General features: G+C 47.9%; 1 protein-coding gene across 1 annotated transcript in view; it reads left to right on the forward strand.

Moving 5' to 3' along the window:
- The window catches only part of LOC107107513 (teneurin-1-like), a gene marked incomplete at its 3' end in the record, with an annotated part of 108864 nt that overhangs the window by 62542 nt on the left and 24033 nt on the right, over window positions 1-22289 (forward strand). The window contains exon 3 of the mRNA XM_015407823.1: window positions 11343-11495. Coding sequence (XP_015263309.1) covers window positions 11343-11495 — 153 coding nt within the window. The remainder of the gene's footprint in view (window positions 1-11342; window positions 11496-22289) is intronic.

Below are 22289 nucleotides of genomic sequence, written 5' to 3' on the forward strand. Positions count from 1 at the left end.
GGGGCGGGGCCACGGCCATACAAGGGAAAACCATAGAGCTTTCCCTTGTATGGCTGTGGCCCCGCCCCCAGCGTGCCCGGCGTGTCCACATCACTTCCTAGTGACGCGCACGCCGGGGGCGGGGTTCCCCCCGGGGCCCAATTCCGCCGTGGTGGAAATCGGGCCTCCAAAGCGGGGGTTTCCCCGCCCCCCAGCCCGATTTGGCAGCCCTACTCACCAGTCATTTGGCCGAAGGTGGATGAGAGCCCCGAAGACCGGGAGATCCTCTGGCTGGACGAAGGATCTGGCAGCCCTAACCATGTCTGACCCTGCTTAGCTTCTGAGAGCTGACGAGATCAGGTAACCTGGGCCACCGCCTATGGTACAGTTATTAGGGAGCCAGGCTTTCCATTGGCTGCACAACAGTTTGGTGTGAGAGATCAGCTAGCCAAAGCCACTCTCTTCACCAGTGGCGATGACCGTCTGCCCTTTCCCCACAAATAGCCACAGGTGTGAGTGATTGTGGGGGGGAGGGTGTTTTGCAAATGATCGCCTCCTCTTCTTTCAGCGATTGAGTGGTTGCAGTTATGAATCGCCTCCCTGTTAAAAAAAGCACTCCCTTAATGTACAGTAAAACTACCAAGAATATGTATGCCGCAGGAGGTCCAAAACCTTTGTTTGTGGTAGCTGCCTCCCATGCTTGTGACAGGCAAATCGATGGCTTAAATACATGTTTTTGCCTCTTCAGTCAGGTTGTCTGACTGGCTGTTCTGTCGTTTCTGTCCTCCCCTCGGGACGAGATGATTCTTAAGTGGCCTGGCAGAGATCTGCAGCTTGTCTTTCTCTTTCCAAATGTCCAGCTTTTTTTGGGGGGGGGGGGGGAGAATCTGATATTTTAGCTTGGAATTACTTGCAGCCGGATGGTGGGCCTGTTCTCTTTAGCCTTTCCTGTCATCTTCTTGTTGGAACAGGCTGCGTTTCAATTTGTAGTGGGAAATGAATGGGTAGAGAGAGAGGTTCTGGCGTGGATCCAGTCCACCTTGATTAGCGGGCCTGGCTTTTCACTTTCAGGAGTCATCTGCTGAAACGACATTTGCCAAACAGACTTCCCAGATTTAAGGAAAGTTTAGCATGAGATTAGAGGTGCCAACTCCAAGTTGGGAAATCCTTGGAGATTTGGGGGGTGGATCCTGGGGAAGGTGGGATTTGGGAGGGGCAGGATTTCAGCAGGGCATAATGCCATGGAGTCCACCCTCTAAAGCAGCCATTTTCTCCAGGGGAACTGCTCTCTGCTCTCTGGAGATCAGTTATAATTCTGGGACATCTCAAAACCCCTGCTGAAGGTTGGCAACGCTATGTAAAATGCTAATCCCAAAAACATGCCCATAGAGGCAAAATGGGGATGTACTAGGTCCAGGTTATGAAAAGTACTGGGTTCGCCGCATGGAGGACTTGGACGACGACATACTGTAGCACACGTTTATTGTACTTCACACAGACAAAGACTAGCTCTAACGGCCAACAGGGCCAACTATATACATATCCACCCAGCCACCCCCCACTCCCATTGGAAGGTTTGAATGTCCCGCCAAGTTTGCTATTGGTTGGGGCTGGGGGATCCAGGATCCAAAGTTTCCATTGTTCTAGGATCCAAGCTCTGGCCAGTCCGCGGACCTCTGGTGGCGGTCCACGTATATAACAGGTTATTCCCTAGGAATTTCTTGATGGTGGCAACATTTCCATCGCTTGCCCTGAAGATGCCGTACCTAGGCTTCATACATACACACTGCACTCTGTTTGGTGGGTTGTTGTTATTCGCCGATCCGCTACAGGGAGTTGCTTGTGTCTCAGCCAGCCCTCACATTTTGTTGACTGCCAAACTTTGCAGAACGCAAGTTGACAAGCTGTGCTTACACAGAAGGTAGATAAGAATAAATTCAATTTAATCGTTGGCTTTGTTGCAGATGGTGGGTTAATCCAGTTTACAGAATGTAATCTGCAAAAAAAAAAAGAAGCATATATAGAAACAAGCTGCCACAAAAACTCAAAAGCCTTGTGTATTTTTTCCCCAGATCCGTTCTCCAAATATATGACACAGATTGTAAGATAAATAATCTGTTATCTAGACTTGCCAAGTCCCTCCCTCCGTACTTTCATCACAAATAACACAGCACACTTATACGCTTCCGTTGTGATGCCTGTCCCCTAAGGGCCTGACTTTGCCACAATGCAAGGCAATCAAATTTGGCCCTAAAGCAAAGGGTGAAGGTTAGTGGACTTTTTCATGGGCATCTCCTCCACATCCCGTAAAGGACAAAGTAAAGGGCGACTACTGCTTCCCTAAACTCAGCCATTGCCTCAGCCTTTGGAATCCCATGCACAGTTGTCAACCCAGCCCAGGGTTATGAGAACCTTAGGTCCCGATCACACGCAGAATTAGCCGCATGATAGGCACGAATGCCAGGCCGATTTTAAGGGCATGATCACACGGGAACATCTGGCAAGCATCCCGCACCCGTTGGCAACCCGTTTCGCTCCGCCGAAGAAGCGGAATTTTAAAAATACCGGGGAAAGTGCGGTATCAAACGGGTTTGCGATAGGCCGTAGATGGACTTTCCCATGTGATCGCTCCAGCGCACCCCCATTGCGTCAGTGATCCCTCGTTGAAGCACACCAGAAACACGCGGCAAAGGGGGGAAAACCCGATTCACCCACTGTTGTGTCTGATCACGCAGTGGCGGGTCAAATTACTACAGAGCAAATAGCTTCGCTTCCCCTCTGCATTATCTGGCACGTGTGACCACACTCTTAGACTGTGGGGAATTTCACATTACCCAGTTTCACCCGGTTTCAAGCCGGTAATGATCCGTTTTGAAGTGAACTGGTATAGGGCTGCCATTTCACACATGGCTTTCCCCTTCCGGTAAAGAGCTGGATCTGAAGCGGTTTGCCATTTCAGACTGCACCCCTTTTTCCCACTTTTCCCCCACCGTTTTTCGCCCGTGCGGGCGATCTCCGGCTTTTTTTTTTTTGAATGTTCGCTTTAGAGCGCTATAGCGCTATAGCAGTATAACAAAAAACACTCCATGCATTCCAATGGGATTGATATAATGCTATTCCGTTATAGCGCTATAACGGTATAACGCTATAAAACGAATGTTCCAAAACAAAAAAAACCCCGGAGATCGCCCACGCTGGCGAAAAACGGCGGGAAAAAGGGCATCGGAACTGGGAGAGGAAACTGAGGAGTACTTGGAAGCGGCTGACAGGTAAAACGCTTCAGCCCCGTTTCCTAAACGGGACAGAAGCAATTGTGTATGAAATGACAAATATATTCCGGAAGGGAACCGGTTCTCAAACGGTTCTGTCTGAAATGACAGACCAGAAACCGTTTGGGAACCGTTCCTCTTCCGGAATATATCACCTGTCTGAAATTCCTCTGTCTTTCTACTTTCCTTTCCAGCATATTTCTCACTGTCTCCCAGTCGTACGACTTCACGATTTAGGTGGGGACTCAGACTAGATGTTTCTCTGTATTAAAAAATAAAATAAAAGATTACTAGCATCTCACAAAGATAAAAGATCACTAGCACCTGATCTGGCGAAAACTAAAGACTAGACTCACTGACATGTTAGTTTCCTGTGTTCCTTAATCTTTTTTTTTAAAAAAAAATCAGTCATTTGAGTCTGCAATTCTGTAAAAATAAACAGGAGTCTTGGGACATCTTAAATAGAAACAAGATTTTATTCCAGCAAAAGCTGTTGTGGGCTGGAGCTCACTTCATCAGATACATTTGATTCATCCTCGCTAGGCAGACATTTATGTATAAAATAGAAAAGAACCAGACTCCAGTAGCGCCTTAAAGACTAACAAAATTTGTGGCAGGGTAGGTGCTTTCGTGAGTCCAACACAACTACCTACCTGAAGCGTGTATTTCTGTATTAGTGCATTTGTATTCCGCCTTCCCCCAAGGAGCTGAGGATGCTGTACATTTTTCCTCCTCAGTTTTATTCTCATGACAACCCTGCTGAGGTAGTTTATGCTACAAGTGTGTGACCTGGCCCAAGGTCACCCAGCAAACCTCTTGACAGAGTGGGGGAGTCTGAAGTTGGTTCGCCCAGATCCCAATCTGACCCTGGCTCTCAACAACTGTCATACAGCCTCCATTTCCAAATTACTGGCAATCTGTTACCGAAGAAAGTAGAAACAGAAGATAATTCTTGAGTGCGAGTATTCTGCAGCACTTGACTGAATCTATATAACTCCCTTCCTGACATTTGCCGCTCGCACTAGTTTTCTCTGCATGCATAAGCAAGATGTGGTCTTGCGATCCTGAGGAGATTGATCAGACCGTGCCATTCCTGACTGTTGATAGATCATTTTTGCAAAGAAAAATTATCCTAGCAACTCAGCATTTTTGTCCCAGTCCATGCCTTGTTTTGCTAGTTTTCTGCTTGCTGCCGTTTATGTAGGGGAATCTTCATAAACGTGTTCCAACGTCTACAATCTGAAGTGGTACAGTCCCTTTTTACTACCTTAGCTTTGCCACCATATTGCAGACCGCCACTCTTTCTGACTGGCTATTTCTACCACAGGTTAATAAAATGGAATCTGTGCACCGTTCTAGACCAAGGGGAAATTGGTCGTCTTCTTGCCAGGGTTGCCAGCTTCCAGGTGAGGCAACACAGATCAGTTCCCTTGGAGAAAATGGCTGCTCTGGATGGTCAACTCTATGGCATTGTACCTTGCTGAGGACCCACACCTCCCCAAACCCTGCTTTCTCAAGGCTCCCCCCACATAGGATTGCCATGAGGGGACTTACCAGGAGCGGGAAAGAGGCCGAGGCAACATTGCCAGTGACATGGCTGCGTCACGTCCAGCATGCAGCAGAAGTGAGGTCATCGCGCTGTGACACTGTGGTGACCAGTGTTCCCTCTAAGCTGAGTTAGTGTGAGCTAGCTCACAGTTTTTTAGCCTCCAGCTCACAGCTTTTTGTCTTCGCTCAGGAAGGAGGGCTCCAAAGCAAACTGATTCATGCAGTAGCCAAATCGCTCGCTCACAACTTTAATGCTAGTAGTTCACAAAATAGAATTTTTGCTCACAAGACTCCACAGCTTAGAGGGAACATTGGTGGTGACGCTCTGCTATTTGGGCAAAAATTCTGTGGTAAAAATGGCTTCTACCTTAGAGGGTTTTTTTGTCAAAATACCAGTGTTGTCATGTCATTGCCAGCATGGTGACATCTCTTCCGGTGCATGCCAGAAGTGTTGTCACCAAATCACCGGTGACATAGCCTGGGCCTCCCTCCCTCTCCTGTTAAGTCCCCCACCGGCTAGCTGATTGGTGGTGGGGCAGGGCCTAGCGCCAGGGGACCCCCGGCCTCTACCGGGGGAGGGGCAGGCAACCCTACTCCCCAAAAAATCTCCAGGTATTTCCCAACCCGGAGCTGGCAACCCTACTTCTTGCCTCTGAGTTGGAATCTTAGCCCTCAATCTCGCACTCTGCTGGTTTACCATTGCCTAAAACGGGACTGTTGAGATGCTAATTAAATGACTGAGATGCTGATCAGCATAATCAAGATCCAGTTGTTTCAACATAATGTAGCAGTCAGGGGGTTGCTTGCTTGGCTTTCTTTCCTGTCAGACTGCACACGTTGCCAGATCCAGCTCAGAATAGCTCGCTGTTGGACAAAGGGTCAATTTTAAAAAGACGTACCTCAAGGATGTATGTAAGAGGGAGTGTCATCAGTCAGTAGGAAGGGGTTTCTCAGTAGCCCGCCAGGACCCCAATCGGAGAAGTTAGTAGACTCTCCTCCTTCCCCCTTCCTATCTTTGAATTTAGCTTCCAAGATAGTAAACAGGGTTTTTTTATCCACCTGACCCTGAGAACCTGGTTAGCACAGATTCAGGAAATGTCATGGACTGGGAGGTCAAACATCGCCCTTAAGCACCGACTGCATTTAAAATCACACTGTGGAGAAACCGTCCCGTCGGCTGAGTTTGAACTGACTGGACTCCTGGCTGTGTGAAATATGTTTGCCTGATGAATGGCGGTGATGTAAAGAAGCTGGTAGAACATGCCTGCCACCACCTAATAATAAGGTTCATTATTCTTCCTCAAGGCTTATAATTGAGGCTGAGTGTGTGGAAATCACTTGTACTAATTGGTACTAGAAGGGTGGCAGCCTCATCAGAAGACTGAGATATGAAAAAGAGTCATGCTAGCTACGAAAAGCTGGTATCAGCAATGTGCTAGCCAAGACTTATTTCCTTGGTACAAGTGGAGAGTAGGGGAGAGGCAGAAATAGAGGGGGAGGAGGAGGAGGAGGAGGAGGAGACTGGATTTATACCCCGCCCTTCACTACCCAGAGTCTCAGAGCAGCTTACAAACTCCTTCCCCTTTCTACAACAGACACCCTGTGAGCAGTGTTCCCTCTAAGCTGAGTTAGTGTGAGCTAGCTCTCAGATGTTTAGCCTCCGGCTCACCCATTTTTGTCTTCGCTCAGGAAGGATGGCTCCAGAGCAAACTAATTTATGCAGTAGCCAGATAGCTCACTCACAGCTTTAATGCCAGTAGTTCACAAAGTGGAATTCTTGCTCACAAGACTCCACAGCTTAGAGGGAGCATTGCCTGTGAAGTAGGTGGGGCTGAGAGAGCTCTTTTGAGGACTGCTCGTGAGAGAGCAGCTCTGATGGAACTGTGACTGAGCCAAGGTCACACCAGCACCTGCATGTGGAGGAGTGGGGAACCAAACCCAGTTCTCCCAGATTACAGTCCGTGCTCCTAACCATTGCACCAAACGGGATGTGAACTTCCCCAGAATGGATCCTGTGGACATAAGAACATAAGAGACGCCAATGGTGGATCAGGCCAAAGGCCCATCCAGTCCAACACTCTGTGTCACACAGTGGCCAGAAATACCAGGTGCCATCAGGAGGTCCACCAGTGGGGCTAAGACATTAGAAGCCCTCCCACTGTTGACCCCCCCCCAACCACCAAGATGACAGAGCATCACTTGCCCCAATCTATACCTTGTGGCTAATAGCCATTGATGGACCTCTGCTTCATATGCTTATCTAATTCCCTTTTGAAGCCGTCCATGCTTGTAGCCGCCACCACTTCCTGTGGCAGTGAATTCCATGTGTTAATCACTCTTTGGGTGAAGAAGTACTTCCTTTTATCCATAAGAAATAAGGTGACTCAGAGTAGTGTTAAGCTTCCTTATAATATATAGCCAGGGTCTTCGACCTTGTCGAACCTGTCATGAAGGTGACTCAGAGTACTGTTAAGCTTCCTTATAATATATAGCCAGGGTCTTCGACCTTGTCGAACCTGTCAGTACTTCTGCCATTTTGAGAAAGGGTAGTGGATGCCACCACAAAGTGGCTTCTGTGGGAGGCGGGACTAGTTTAAAAATGGCTTCCATGGGAGGCAAGTACAAAAGATTTCCTCCTACGATGGGAGCAGCTAATTTCAGCTGGGCACTCAGTGTCCTCAGAACCACAGGTGATGCCACCTGGGGTCTTCTTTATTGGTCTTCTGGATTTAGGGCAAGGCTTGAGTGATAGAAGGCGGAGAAGAATCTTGGGAAGAAGAAAAGAATCTGAGGCGATGGCGTTCTGTATCATTTCCACATTGCTGTACGTACAACATTCCGAGATGGCGCCTATTTAATAGAATTATTACTCTGATCTTACCTCCCATCCATTTTTAATCCAAATCCGGCCCTCCTAATCCTTTCTGCTTTTGCCTATCTGGTTCTTGACTACTCCTGTGCTTCGGGGATGTATGACATTCTATGATGACCTTTGGTTGAACAAATAAACTTTATTGACTAAATCAAAATTAAATGGATCAGAGGCGTGAGCATCATTTGCTTGCATTTTTAAAAGAAAATAACGCCGACTGTAAAATACGCCTCAGAAGATTTAGAATTGGGAATAAATTATTTCTAGGGTCCCAGTGGTTTGGCAATCTTTTGTTGTTGCTTTATTGTTCTAAAGGCACAAAATGTTTGCTGGTCCCAGCTCGGTACATTTCTTCTGAGCTAAGTTAATTAAGCATGACCTGTGTAACTGTGTCTCGTTTTATGACAAATATTAGCATTAAATAAATGCATTGCAAAAAAAAGGGTCTGCTACAGTCCAGCACGATGCTTCCTTTGCTTGGCTTTGACTCCCTTCTTGCTACATGATTTGGTCAGTGGTCTTCGGCACTGCTGACTCAGGAGGAACTGAGCTGCAACCATGTGACCAAAGTCATGTGACAGGAGGGGGGGCAGATAGGGCTGCCAAGTGGGGGCAGGTGGCGGATAAACCCCCGCTTTGGAGGCCCGATTTCCGCCGCCGCGGAATCGGGCCCCGGGGGGGAACTCTGCCCCCCGAAGCGCAGCATGGCTGCGTCACCAGAGGTGACGCAACCACATTGATCACGTTGGGGGCGTGGCCCGGATCGTCAGAGGGAAAACTCTATGGTTTTCCCTCCGACGTTCGGGGCCACGCCCTCAATGTGGTCGATGTCGCGCGTCACTTCTGGTGACGTGCTGGCGGCGCTCATCCAACGACGGCTCCCGGAGCCCGGCGAGGCTCCCCCGCTGGTGAGTTTTTCTGACTTGGCAACCCTAGGGGCAGACTTTGGTGTCAAGGCCAGGACTAGGTTTGCCACTTGCCAGCTCTGGGTTGGGAAGTACCTGGAGATTTCGGAAGTAGAGCCTGAGGAGGTTGGGGTGGAAGGGGAGGGACTTCAATGGGGTCTAATGCTATAAAGTCCATCTTCCGAAATGGCCATTTTCTCCAGGTGAACCGAGCTCTGTCACCTGGAGATCAGTTGTAATAGCAGGAGATCTCCAGCCGCTACCTGGGGGCTGAAAACCCAAGCCAGGACCATGCGCAACAAGCCAAGACACTCCCCTGCTTTCCCATTCCAGCCCCAATCCCCAACCTGTATTTGTTATGATCCAAAATCTGGGGGGAGTGAAAAGCAACTTGTGCGAGCAAGTGTATGAGTGTATGGGAGTGGGGTCTAGAGGACTCCTCCTTCAGTCCAAAGTTCTGCAGCTGCAAAAAGTGTTCTTCTAGCTTTGACTTGCATAGGAAATGCAAAGTTGACGAAGCGGTCTACCGTGGAGCTGGTGTCTGGGGAATGTGAATGAGACCACGGGTTTGCCTGGGTTGTTCTGGGGATCAGGAACTTGACAGAAGGATGTCGTTGCTCCTTAGTGGCTGTGGTCCTGTTCTTTGTGGGAGATGGTCCCATCTCATTCAAGGATCCATCAGAGTTTGAAGAAGGTGGCACACAGCACTGAGGTCCATCAGTGGCTATTAGCCACAAGGTATAGATAGGGGCTCTGGGGCAAGTGATGCTCTGTCTTCTTGGTGCTGGGGGGGGGGTCAACAGTGGGAGGGCTTCTAATGTCCTGGCCCCACTGGTGGACCTCCTGATGGCACTGGTATTTCTGGCCACTGTGTGATTCAGAGTGCTGGACTGGATGGGCCTTTGGCCTGATCCAACATTGGCGTCTCTTATGTTCTTATGTTCTTACAGCCAGCTGAGGGGAGGGCACATGTATGTATGTGTGGGACAACCACAGGTTTGAGGTTTGGGATGGAGAGAGAGAGAGAGAGAGAACAAACAGAAGCAGCTGTCAATTGACTGAAAGTAAAATACTACAGGGTCGGTGTTCCCTCTAAGCTGAGTTAGTGTGAGCTAACTCTGTTTCTTAGCCTGCGGCTCACACATTTTTGTCTCAGCTCGGGAAGAACAGCTCCAGAGCCAACTAATTTTATGCAGCAGCCAAATTGCTTGCTGACAACCTTAATGCCAGTAGCTCACAAAGTAGAATTTTTGCTCACAAGACCCCACAGCTTAGAGGGAGCATTGCACAGGAGTGCATATAGTTAGCCTCTGTCTCTCTTTCTCTCTTGTGGGGTATGACATGGGATAGTGGATCTACTGTCTTGAAGAAGTGCCTCTTCTCCTTACTTTATGCTCTACTTGTGCAGCTGTAAATACTGCAGATAATTCCTTAGTGAGCCCAGTCACCCCAACACCTTCTCTCGTTGGAAGGGACCTTGCAAGTCATCTAGTCCAACCCCCCTACACTCTGCAGGAGCATAGCCTAAAGATAACCCTGCAACATACCTGAAAGATGGTGTCACGATTGCCCTGGTGGGCGGGCTAGGCAAGGCACGGAGTAAACAAACACACAGGCAGTGGTCAGGGCATCAGAGAGGCAGACCAACAAAAGCACAGTCCAAAATATCAGGTCTGTGGTTTACCAGAGATCAGTCAGAGCAGTAAAGCCGAAAGCCGTTGTTCAGAGTCAGGTTATATGTTCCAAGGTCAGGGAGCCAGAAGAATGATGTCACACAGTCCGGAGTCAAAAGCTGAGGGGGTCAAACAGAAAGTCAGGAAACCAGATGCAGGGTCCAAGGTGCAGTGCTTCAATCATGCAATCAGTTGCCAGCACGAGTTGGATAGTGATGGGAGCTGCCTTAAAACCCCTTTCCTTTTGTCACTAATTACCGGCTGATTACAGAGTCCTGGCTCCAGTCAATACTCTGGACTCAGAGCAGCTCTCCCATGCATGTGTGCTTCCTTACGTCAGGCTGTTAAGTCTCGTCTCCTTCGGTCTCGTAAACGAGCTACAGGTGGAGGGGAATCAGGGGGCGTGGAGCTTGTGCTTGGCTCTGCAGGAGCGGCTCCAGGTGTGAACCCTTCTGGTAGTTGGTGCTCATTCTCTGCAAGACTTAGGCTTTCCAGGGGTGCAGGGATCTCGATCTTGGATGTTGAAGGTGCAGAGTCCCCGGGATCAGGGTTCACTGGGTCGGGCGGCATGGTGGGCATGACAGATGGTCGTCCAGCCTCCGCTTGAAAACGTCCAGCAAAGGAGCATCCACCACCTCCCGAGGCAGTCTGTTCCACTGCTCAACCACTCTGACACACTTAGGACGTTTCTCCTGGTATTTAGCCGGTATCGACTCCCTTGTAAGTATATAGCAGAGTGTTGGTTGCACTCATAGCTACAGCATTATAACTTCCCATACTGTATTTCACTTACAAAGCCATTGTCTTTGGAATAGCGAGTGATTCTGTTAATTGCTGAAGAAATTCATCATCCAGTATTGGCTCATCTCCAGAAGAACGTGTGGAAACTAATTAAACATTTAGTTTAAGGTGAAATTAGCATACTTAGAATTCCAATTTATTCCAAACACAGGCATATAATAATTGACTTTTGCAAAAGCTGGCCTGGCTGCCTTCTTTCTTTGTGTAATAAAGGTGCCACAATGTGGGCATAAATTAATTGGTGTTCTCCCCCCTCCCCCTTCTTCTTCTTCTTCTTCTTTTCTTTTTTTAATAGCAGTACATTTGTTTGGCCTAACTTGGCAACTCCAGCCTGTGGAAGGGCAGCTGTATGAAAACGGAGTCAGTAAAGGAAACAAAGGCACAGAGACCATGGATACGACTTACTCGCCCATTGGAGGAAAAGTTTCCGATAAAACGGAAAGGAAAGGTACATTTCTTTCTCTCTGTGGGCAGTTATTGTGTCCTTTTGTTTTGTTTTTAATTAAGACAATTTCTATTCTAGTAATTGTTGTGGGTTTTTTTAATTATCTAAGGGGCATATCATGGTACTGGGGTCCCCCCCCCTTCCCATCTTGTTAATGTGTGGTTTTCAGGATGTGATTGCATAGTGCAGGACTCTAAAGCTGAGTTATCAAAATAAGATGGCTAATTTGTAAGGGAGGAACTAAAGCACGGTACATTTTTAAAATTTATTTTGACTCCCTTTTGCCATAAAGAAGCTTATTACAGACCCTCCAACATTTCTCAGAACACGTTTGCCACTCCCCTGTGGTCAGGCAAGTGATAACTGTTGAGTATGTGTGGCCAAGTGTACGTCCGACAGCTAAGCACTCCTAAAGTCCCAGCTCTACCTCCTATACGCTGTGTTATGTTAGTGTGCCCTGCACTGATGTAAAAAGCAAACGAAGGTCCGCCCTTTTGGTCAGAGAGATGCAGGGCCTCTGCATGGAAGGCAAGGGGTTGTCAGGCCCAGTTTCTCCCTCCTGGTCTCACTCCTCCACTTTCTGTGTCATCAGAGTAGATGAAGGCATCTGCCTTGGCCTGGAGATGGCAAGTTTTAAAGACCTCCTTGCAGCTCCTGAAAGCTCCACCCACTTCCAGACATTCCAGACTCTCAGGAACACATCTCCCCTCCTGGTTTATGTTGTCATGGCACCAGCCTCCACCCTCATTGGACCATAGGGTTGCCAAGTCATTTTCTCTTACCGGCGGGGGAGCCTCGCCGTTCTCTGGGAGCTCTTTGGCGATGTGCGCACGCGTGTGCTTTGCACGCGCACGCACGCGCCACCAGCACATCACCAGAAGTGATGCACGATGTCGATCACGTTGAGGGCGTGGCCCCGATCGTTGGAGGGAAAACCATAGAGTTTTCCCTCTGACGATCGGGACCACGCCCCCAAATGTGATCGACATGGTTGCGTCACCTCTGGTGATGCAGCCACGCTGTGCTTCGGGGGGCAGAGTTCCCCCCGGGGCCCAATTCTGCGGCGGCGGAAATTGGGCCTCCAAAGCGGGGGGTTACCCGCCCCTGCCCCCACTTGGCAGCCCTATTGGGCCACGCTGCTGCATCCGGAACCAACTGAAGGAGTTAGTGTTGTGCCTCAAGGTGCCAGCAGTCAGGGTCTGGTTTCTTCTGTGCGGGTCAGAGGTATCCCCAGCCCTCCATAATCAGTGGGCTCAGGTGAGTGTTTGGTGGGTTCGGGCCCAGTACACTCAGCAGCCGCAGTACGCAGGCTGAGCATTTCACAGTGCCCCTGTTTTCACACACATGCATTTTATTTATTTATTTATTTATTTCACTTTTACCCCGCCCTCCCTGCCAGGCAGGCTCAGGGCGGCTTCCAAGAACTGACAAGCAGTATACATCCACAATAAGATATAAAACATCATTTAAAACACAACCAGTCAATAGAAAACATTCATTAGATGGCGATAAAACTAAAGTGCAATTTAGGGACACAATCGGTGGTACCGCTGCATTAGATCGTATAGAATCGGAGTTCGCAACAGGGCGCTGCTGGTAAAACGTCGCTCCTATCGGAACGCCTGAATAAAATGTTCTGTTTTCACAGCCCTGCGGAACTGTGACAAGTCCCACAGGGTCCTGATCTTGGCAGGGAGCTCGTTCCAGTAGGACGGAGCTACAAACGAAAAAGCCCTCGTCCTGGTTACCATCAACCTGACTTCCTTAGGGCCAGGGAGGGCCAGGCGGTTTTGGGATCCTGATCGCAGTGCTCTCTGGGGAACATACGGGGAAAGGCCTTTGGAGCCATGATGCATGCATCCCTTCCCCCACTTGTAGATTTCTCTTCCAGAGAGCCTGGAGAATGATAAAATTGTAGGTAGGTAGCTGGTCTGGGGGAGGAGAATCTAAAAATCATAGTAGTAGAAGAAGAGATTGGATTTATACCCCGCCCTTCACTACCCAAAGGTGTCTCAGAGCAGCTTACAAACTCCGTTCCCTTCCCCTCCCCACAACAGACACCCTGTGAGGTAAAAGACGAAGAAGAGGAGATTGGATTTATACCCCGCCCTTCACTACCCAAAAAAGTCTCAGAGTGGCTTACAATCCCTTTCCCTTTCCCTTCCCCTCCCCACAACAGACACCCTGTGAGGTAAAAGAAGAAGAAGAGATTGGATTTATACCCCGCCCTTCACTACCCAAAGGTGTCTCAGAGCGGCTTACAAACTCCTTTCCCTTCCCCTCCCCACAACAGACACCCTGTGAGGTAGGTGGGGCTGAGAGAGCTCTTGTCAGAAACTGCTCTTTTTCAAGGACAGCTCTTATCAGAACTATGGCTTGCCCAAGGTCATCCAGCCAGGTGCAAGTGGAGGAGTGGGGAATCAAACCCGGTTCTCCCAGATTAGAGTCCATGCTCCTAACCATTACACCAAGATGGCTCTCAGTAATAGTAGGACACGCCGACTAAAGTATTACAAACTGTAAGCTCCCTGGAACTCTTTATCAGACTGGACATTAAGTACAAAGCAGGGTGGCAGGAGGAAAAAAGGGGGAGGCATGCTGGCAGCTTACAATTTCCTTTCCCTTCCCTTCCCCACAACAGACACCCTGTGAGGTAGGTGGGGCTGAGAGAGCTCTCTGGAGAACTGCCCTTGAGAGAACAGCTTTGAGATAACTTGTGACTGACCCAAGGTCACACCAGCAGCCACATCTGGAGGAGGAGTGGGGAATCAAACCCTGTTCTCCCAGATTAGAGTCCATGCTCCTAACCATTACACCAAGCTGGCTCTCAGTAATAGTAGGACACGCCGACTAAAGTATTACAAACTGTAAGCTCCCTGGAACTCTTTATCAGACTGGTCATTAAGTACAAAGCAGGGTGGGCAGGAGAAAAAAGGGGGGGTAGGGCATGATGGAAGACCCCAACATCTGTAGGGTCCTTAAAATTATGACTACGAGAGGTCTGCAGTGTCCCCTGGAGAATGACAGTGCTAGTAACTCACACTAATGTGAATTTAACACAACACTCCTAAAGGCAAAAATGGGAATATGGGCCACCCTTTTCCATGGAGGGTGCACCCCACAACAAAAAGGGACTGTCCAGCAGTGTTCCCTCTAAGCTGAGTTAGTGTGAGCTAGCTCACAGTTTTTTAGCCTCCAGCTCACACATTTCTGTCTTAGCTCAGGAAGGGACGGCTCCAGAGCAGACTAATGTATGCAGTAGCCCAATCACTTGCTCACAACTTTAATGCCAGTAGCTCACAAGGTAGAATTTTTGCTCACAAGACTCCACAGCTTAGAAGGAACATTGCTGTCCAGGGTACATAGCAGCTGTTTGTTTTAGAAACAAAGACCTGGGAATCACCTACCACTGGTGGTAAAGTCTCAGAGTTTGCCTGCACTTTCCAGGCATGATGAAATAGGAACACTAAGCGTCTAACTAGCGCCTTCTTTACCAAAACAGCTTTACTAAAAAGTAGCCCCATGGGTTATTTTGGGTTGGGTTTTTTGTGTGTGTGTGTCCTCTAGTCGCAGCTGACTTATGGCAACCCTATAGGGTTTTTAAGGCAAGAGACAAACAAAGGGTTTCCCCCCCATTTCCTGCCTCTGCGTAGCAACCCTGGACTTCCTTGGTGGTCTCCCATCCAAGTACTAACCAGGACCAACCCTGCTTAGCTTCCAAGATCTGACAACATTGGACTAGCCTGGGCTATTCAGGGTGGAATGGCTCCAGGTTTACAGTTCCGATGTGCTGTTTTGACTCGAAGCAACTGTGTGTGCGTATGTGTGTGTGTGTGTACAGGTAAAGGTAAAGGTTCCCTTGCTCGAAAGCCAGTCGAGTCCGACTCTAGGGTTGCGGTGCTCATCTCCGTTTCAAAGCCGAAGAGCCAGCGCTGTCCGAAGACGTTTCCGTGGTCATGTGGCCGGCATGACTAAACGCCAAGGCGCACGGAACGCTGTTACCTTCCCACCGAAGTGGTACCTATTTATCTACTTGCAATTTCTTGCTTTCGAACTGCTAGGTTGGCAGGAGCTGGAACTAGAGACGGGAGCTCACTCCGTCATGCGGCACACTCGGGTCTCAAACTGCTGAACTACCGACCTTCCACAGCCTGCAGTTCAGCGTCTTAACCACTTCAGCCACTGCAGTTCCCTGTGTGTGTGTGTGTACAACCTATCTAATGCAGAATTGATTATGTAACTCCTGTCCTTTGCATTCCTGACCCAAAACTGATCTTCACAGCCAGGAGAGCCTGTGTTCCATACAGTTCATGTTTATTTTCCCCTCGTTTAATCAATTCACAATGACACAAAGATGAACGCTGTGTCTGGGCTGGTTGCCAGAGCTTCTGAGGCTGGGCAAAGGTGTCAGAAAGGATTTCTTAGCTAGCATCAGCATGGGACCACTTTGGGAAGCAGCGCTTCCTTTGAGGGCAGCAGTGGGTGTCAGGCAGCTGGCTTCCTGTCCTGCGCGAGTGCATACTGGCCAGGGCTGAGACACCTGGACTTTTGCTCATCACATAGGAAGGAGGATTATAAGGGCTTGCTCAGTCCTTAAGTGACACAAAATACATAAATATCAAGTTGCTATTCTTGTGTGGCTCAAAAAGCTCAGTTCATCGGTGTTGACTCTGTTCAGATATCATGTGAAACCATGCTTTTGTGAAACTGGTTATAATTAGTGTGGTCATCTGAATGCGAGCCAGTCTGTTCCGTTAGTTAGGGTATGTCAAACAAGGGTGTAAATGTATGGTTTATTATCCACAGTGTCTTAAAATGGTTTCATATGATGTACAGATGTGGAAGCTATTGGGTGTTGTAAATAAGAAGCGGGAGACTGACCAGTTATGAAGGTGCACAGAGAGCTTATATGGTTATAAAGGTGAATATATACAGAGATATTTACAGGCTATTGTACAGCATGTCGTGCTTTAGTCTATGAGAACTAAGTCCCCATCCAGTTTACTAAGCTGATAGCTATTATGCTAAACCCCAGCCAATCTCTAACAGGGTGATGCAATCACTAGCTCTAACAAGCCCTGAAAGAGTAACACCTGCTAGAAAACACCTGGCTGTAATTACATGATTACTAGCATGACAGCTAGGTCTGACAAACAGATCAAACTGATCTATAGTAACTGCTTGCTACCTCTATCACTCTGATATATATCTCAGAGTGATAGAGGTCGCAAGATACCCTATAGACTACATCGTGGCTTAATCCTGGCCTCTCCCCCGTCTTGCTCCAAGCACCAAAAGAGACTAGATCAGAGTTCTGCTTAAAAACACCTCCATTCCCACTTCCCAAATGTGACCATGAACCAAGTAAAGGTGTGACTCTCTGAGTTGCCTGAAGGATTGGAGGGCTACTTTTTCTGTAAAGAAGATGGTTGCCAGTGTCCTGGCCAACTTGGGTTGAATCAGAGGGTACTGCCAATGTTGCTGATCCCTTAGCCATTGGTTAATTGAAACCATGACTAAAACTAGTTGAATGCCAGCGTCTAATAGATGTCTCTTTTGCACATTTTTATGGACATACTCAAGGAATTCTAAAACATTTATTCCACCGCCAGTATCAGATTTTGGTTCCACCCTATGTCAGTGTGGTAAATAACAGTCTCCAATAGACTGAATATATCTTGAGTTTGAATGTGAGTGAAGCTAGCTTGTCACCCTTGGGGAAATGCAAGATGGTGTCCACCACACCCACCAAATTGGGAAAAGGACCTAATGTATGCCTACCAAAGTAGGGCAATTTTTTTTTTGTTCTGTCTAATAGTATGGTTTTGGATACATGGGATTCGTTTGCATGGCCTCTTAATATAGTAAAGAGAAGATATGGATATATTACTTTAATACCAGTGGTGGCTCTCTTTTTTTGGAAAAAGGTGCTGGAACGCTCAAGAAGGAAATGAAGTTTTCAATCTGTGTACTGAAAACTCACGAACTTTTAAACATTTTTAAAAGAATTCTGTCGAAGAGGTTCTGGAACTCCGTTCTGGCGCATCCCCCCAGAAAAAAAGCCCTGGATTTAATTATTCAAGAATACGGAAAAATATTCAGGATATATCCAGTAACCGTGTCGCTCCTAATGTTCATCTCTCTGATGATATAGTAACATCATTTCTGAGAGAAAGCTGTCAAGCAAAAGTAAACATAGACGATGCAGTAGCGAGGTTATGCAAGCAGTTGATGTGAAGGCTTAGACAAGCCTTTAGCAAATAAATAATCGTAATAATAATGGGGATTGCTGTGAACTTTAACATCATCCTCATTTAATTTATCTTTATGTACTCTGCAATGACGTTCAAGATGGACCTCAAGAATGTGTTTATGTATGAGCTGAAACGGATGCCAGCATTGTAGTTCAATGACAAAGGTGCTACAAGAGTTACAAAGACAAAGTCGATGTTTTGTTGTTACTGTTGTTGTTGTTTAAACAGCCTTGCAATGGAACCATTCAGTCCAAACAAACAGTACTGAATTCACAATGTCACTGGTGGGTGCTCCGTTCTTTGGATTATTCATTAGCCAAGTTGTAACGCAAGATTGCATTGATGCATTTGTCATTATTACGATACCACCTGAATGTGCAATCTTTGACAGATGCCGCTATTATGGGGCGTTTCAGTAGGCAAAATGGCCTTGGATATGAAGCCAATAAACCCCCTGAGGCTAACCACCATTCCCTGCTCCTGCTCAGAAGATTGTACGTGCAGTTCCAGAAAACAAAACCCAGTTTTGTTTGTGAGCAGCTTCTGATCAAGGAATAGCAATTCAAAGGAGCTGACACCCCCCCCCCAGTACACAAAGTGATACTAACAGGATCGGATCCCAAAGTGGTTGACGTGGATACGATGTTGCAAAGTAGGGATCTGAAGTCCATGAGTATCCTCAAGATTTCCCCTTTGCAATACGATGGTTGTTGACAGATGCAGATGAAATCCAGATCTCATGTGTTGGAAACAGAAGATATCGCCCGTTCCAAAGCTATTTGCTCTGTTCCTGATCTCTTTCCTGTTGCTGATGCTTTATTCTCCTGAAGTTCAAGCAGACAGTCTTTACTTTGGCAGTGCAACCAGAGCAGTCATCATTACTGAGGCATCACCAGTGAAGAACGAAGCCATCATGCCATGCCTTCTACCCACACGTCATTTGTTAGGAAGGATGTGATTCCACTGCACCCTCTTAGAGCCAGTTTGGTGTAGTGACTAAGTGTGCGGACTCTAATCTGGGAGAACCGGGTTTGATTCCCCACTCCTCCATATGCAGCTGCTGGTGTGACCTTGGGCAAGCCATAGTTCTGTCAGAGCTGTTCTTGAAAAAGAGCAGTTCTCTCAGAGCTCTCTCAGCCCCACCTACCTCACAGGGTGTCTGTTGTGGGGAGGGGAAGGGAAAGGAGTTTGTAAGCCGCTCTGAGGCTCCCTTGGGTAGTGAAGGGCGGGGTATAAATCCAATCTTCTCCTCCTCTTCTTCTTCTTCTTCTTCTTCTTCTTCTTCTTCTTCTTCTTCTTCTTCTTCTTCTTCTTCTTCTTCTTCTTCTTCTTCTTCTTCTTCTTCTTCTTCTTCGATAACTGGAAAATTGAGTTATCAAAGCACTGGGGGGAAAGGTAGCTTAATTCTGGAGTTTACCCTGTCATTGATTAATTCTGGAGTTTACCCTGTCATTGAGGAACCTACTGCATTTCCATCTCCGCGCTATGGAAGCCAAGGAAAGAGTAGTATGGTTGAATTAAGGTGCAATGTGTGGCTGACCAAAGTATGCACACCACTAAAACTGAAATCTTAACTTCCTAATTTACCACTTTTCCGGAAAACTCGAACAAAATATTCAATCATACTTTTGGAGAGCTGCACTGAATAAAATCTTCCTGATTGCTATTAGTGGGGGTGGGGGGATAAAATGAAAAAAAATCAATTTTCTGTCTTTGGACACCACCAAGGATTGAACCATCACCCAGTGAAGTGTAGAAGAAGATGAGTTATTACTATGTGGTGGAACAACAGCATTCAGCTGGAAGATGTTATATGGTGTGTGTCAGCGTGATTTCAGTGATCTTTGCAGCTGTTACAGGCTAGGCAGCCATGGAAAAATATGGAACAGCTGTGCTATTCTTGTGGAGAGAAAGCCCGGAAACACACAATATTCAAGATTGGTGAAGTCATTTTTGCACAGGTGTCTGGATTTTCCACCATTGCATCTGCAACTACAACTATAAAACCAATTCTTCCTTTTTTCTTATTTCATAGGATTATCATTAATTTTGCCTGCTTCATACCCCCAGTTGTGGGCCTCTGCTGATATCATGAAGCATGGTGGTTAGTGGTATTCCTTACCAGCAGTAGCTTATTCATGTTTTAAGGAACTATGTTGGGAGGCTGCACAAATGAATTCCTTGTGTCTCCACACCTAAATTTATGCACACAAATGATCACCATAGCTAGTAGAAGATAATTTATGTCTACTTCTTGTTCCAGAAGATGCTGTGAATGTCATCTTGAAAATATGAGATTACTCATGAGTGACAAGGTAACATTACTCAGATTCAGAATCACCATGCTCAACACACACACACACACACACACACACACAAAGCTCCCCACTTAAGAAGAGCCCTATTGAATCAGACAAAAGGTCTAGCTAGTCCTTTTCCCCACAGTGACCAACTAAATGCCTCAGAAGGGTAGGGGCACAGAGACCAAAGCCTCCCCCTTTTGTTTCCCCTCTACCATCAGTTGGCATCCAGGGGTACACAGCCAGGGGTCTTTTGGGGGCGGAGCGCACCAGAGCACTGCTCCGGCAGCCCAGGAGCCGGTGCAAATGGTGGCGCAGCAAGCCCTGCCCCCAGCTCCCCGCGCCAGAGCACGGGGGCCAGGAGAAGGCTGTAGATCCCCGCAGCCGGGTCCCTCGGGCCCACGCAGGAGTGCTGGGGCCTGTGGCAGACCCAGAGAGCCCCACAGCCAGTTCCCCTGGGCCCGCGCAGGAGCGGTAAGTAAGGGATCAGGTTGGGGGTGGGTGGTGGGGGCTTGATGGGGGGTGGGAGAGCCTCCCTCACTCCATCTCTTTGCCATCTTTCCCTCATTTCCTTTTCTTTCCCTCCTTTTCTTTCTCTCTTTTCCTTCTCTTCCTTCCTTCCTCTCCTTTCCTCCTTTCCTCCTCTCTTTCTTTCATCCCTCCTTTCCCTCTCTCCTTTTCCTCTCTCCCTCCTTCTTCCCTTCTTTTTCTCTCTCTCCCATCTGTGGCCCAACTCTTCGCCCCCCCCCCAGGCCAGCTGGGGAAGGGAAGGGGAGGCTTTCGAAGATGCCTCCCCCCCTTTTGCTTCCCCTTCTGACATCACTTCCGGTGATGTCAGGGGGTGTGGAATATGCTAATAGCCTAGTTGCTCATTAGCATACCATATGCTAATGAGCTCCTGCAGCTCTTTTTCTACTAAAAGACCCCTGTACACAGCTATTGGTGGAACCTATCTGGAGGTTCCATGTAGCCACCACAGCTGTCAGTCGGCCTACGGACATACATATGTGCCATTAAGTCACAACTGACTTATGGCAGCTCCATTTTCTGAATACATAGTTCTACCTTCAACCAGGTTGGCATTTTCATCCTGATTTGTTTGCTCCTTTTAAGTTTTCAGTACGGATTTTATCTGAATCTCCATTATAGTGGCTTTAAATTACTTCTAGGCTTCCTAAAGCAATTTGATCTTTTTGGCATCTCCTTCAACCTGCCTGATCCCTTTACTTTTAAGCAGTGTCTCCCAGTTTGAAATTTAATATTACTGCGTTAGTCTTTGTGGGACGTTTTCTGCTTTCTGTGTGTGGATTTCGATAGTGCTGCGGCTACGTATTTCCAATAAGTCTGACCATACTTTCCTCGTGCTCCCAATTTTGGACAGTGTTTAATGACTAAGGCCTGGTTCACACATGAAAGGAAATGAGGTGAAAAAGAGGTGGCAGCGAACTGAGGCATTAAAATGGACAGTGCCACTTCAAACTGCAAGTGAAGTTAAACGGAGGACCACATTTTAAAATATTCTCTTAGAGCAAATAAAGATGGGCAGGGGTGGTAGAACCTTTCATTGTGCTCCCCCCCTAGGGCTGCCAAATGCCCCCGGGGGGCGGAATTCCCCCCGCTTTCGAGCCTCGATTTCCGCTCCTGCGGAATCGGGGCCCGGGGGAAACCCCACCCCCGCGTGCGCGTCACCCGGAAGTGACGTCACACCCTGGGGGCAGGGCCACGCGTGGCCCCGCCCCCAGCGTGCGACATCACTTCCGGGTGGCGCGCACGCCTAAGACGCCCGCCGGGAGCCCCCTGCTCCCGGCCAAAAAACATTTGGCAACCCTATCCCCCCCCCTTTTTTTAAATAGAGTTTTTGATATGAAGGAACATTCTAAACTGGAATCCAGAATCTGGTGCAGTCTATTTCTACTGCCTCTCAGCTTTGCCATCCGAAACAAAATTATAGCCTTCTAAACCCATTGACTTCATGGGTTTGGATTGGGTGTGCCTCTGCTTCGGATGGCACTGCCCTTCTCTTGTGTGTGTGAACCAGGCCTAAGGACCAGCTTGTACGTTCAGCAGAATCAAGCGGTGAAACTGTTTTCTGAACGGAATCAGTTTGGGTGGTGGCGGAGAGGGGAGGGGAGTTTTGAATGTGTTCCTCCGTTGGAGCAGGGATAGCTGCCACTATACAAAGCACAATTACTTGCCACATCTACAGAGCTGGTCTTTTTGTCTTGATCTAATTGTGCATTTAC

Source organism: Gekko japonicus, unplaced genomic scaffold (assembly GCF_001447785.1).
Source record: "Gekko japonicus isolate JY-2015 unplaced genomic scaffold, Gekko_japonicus_V1.1 scaffold3105, whole genome shotgun sequence".
Lineage (NCBI taxonomy): Eukaryota > Metazoa > Chordata > Lepidosauria > Squamata > Gekkonidae > Gekko > Gekko japonicus.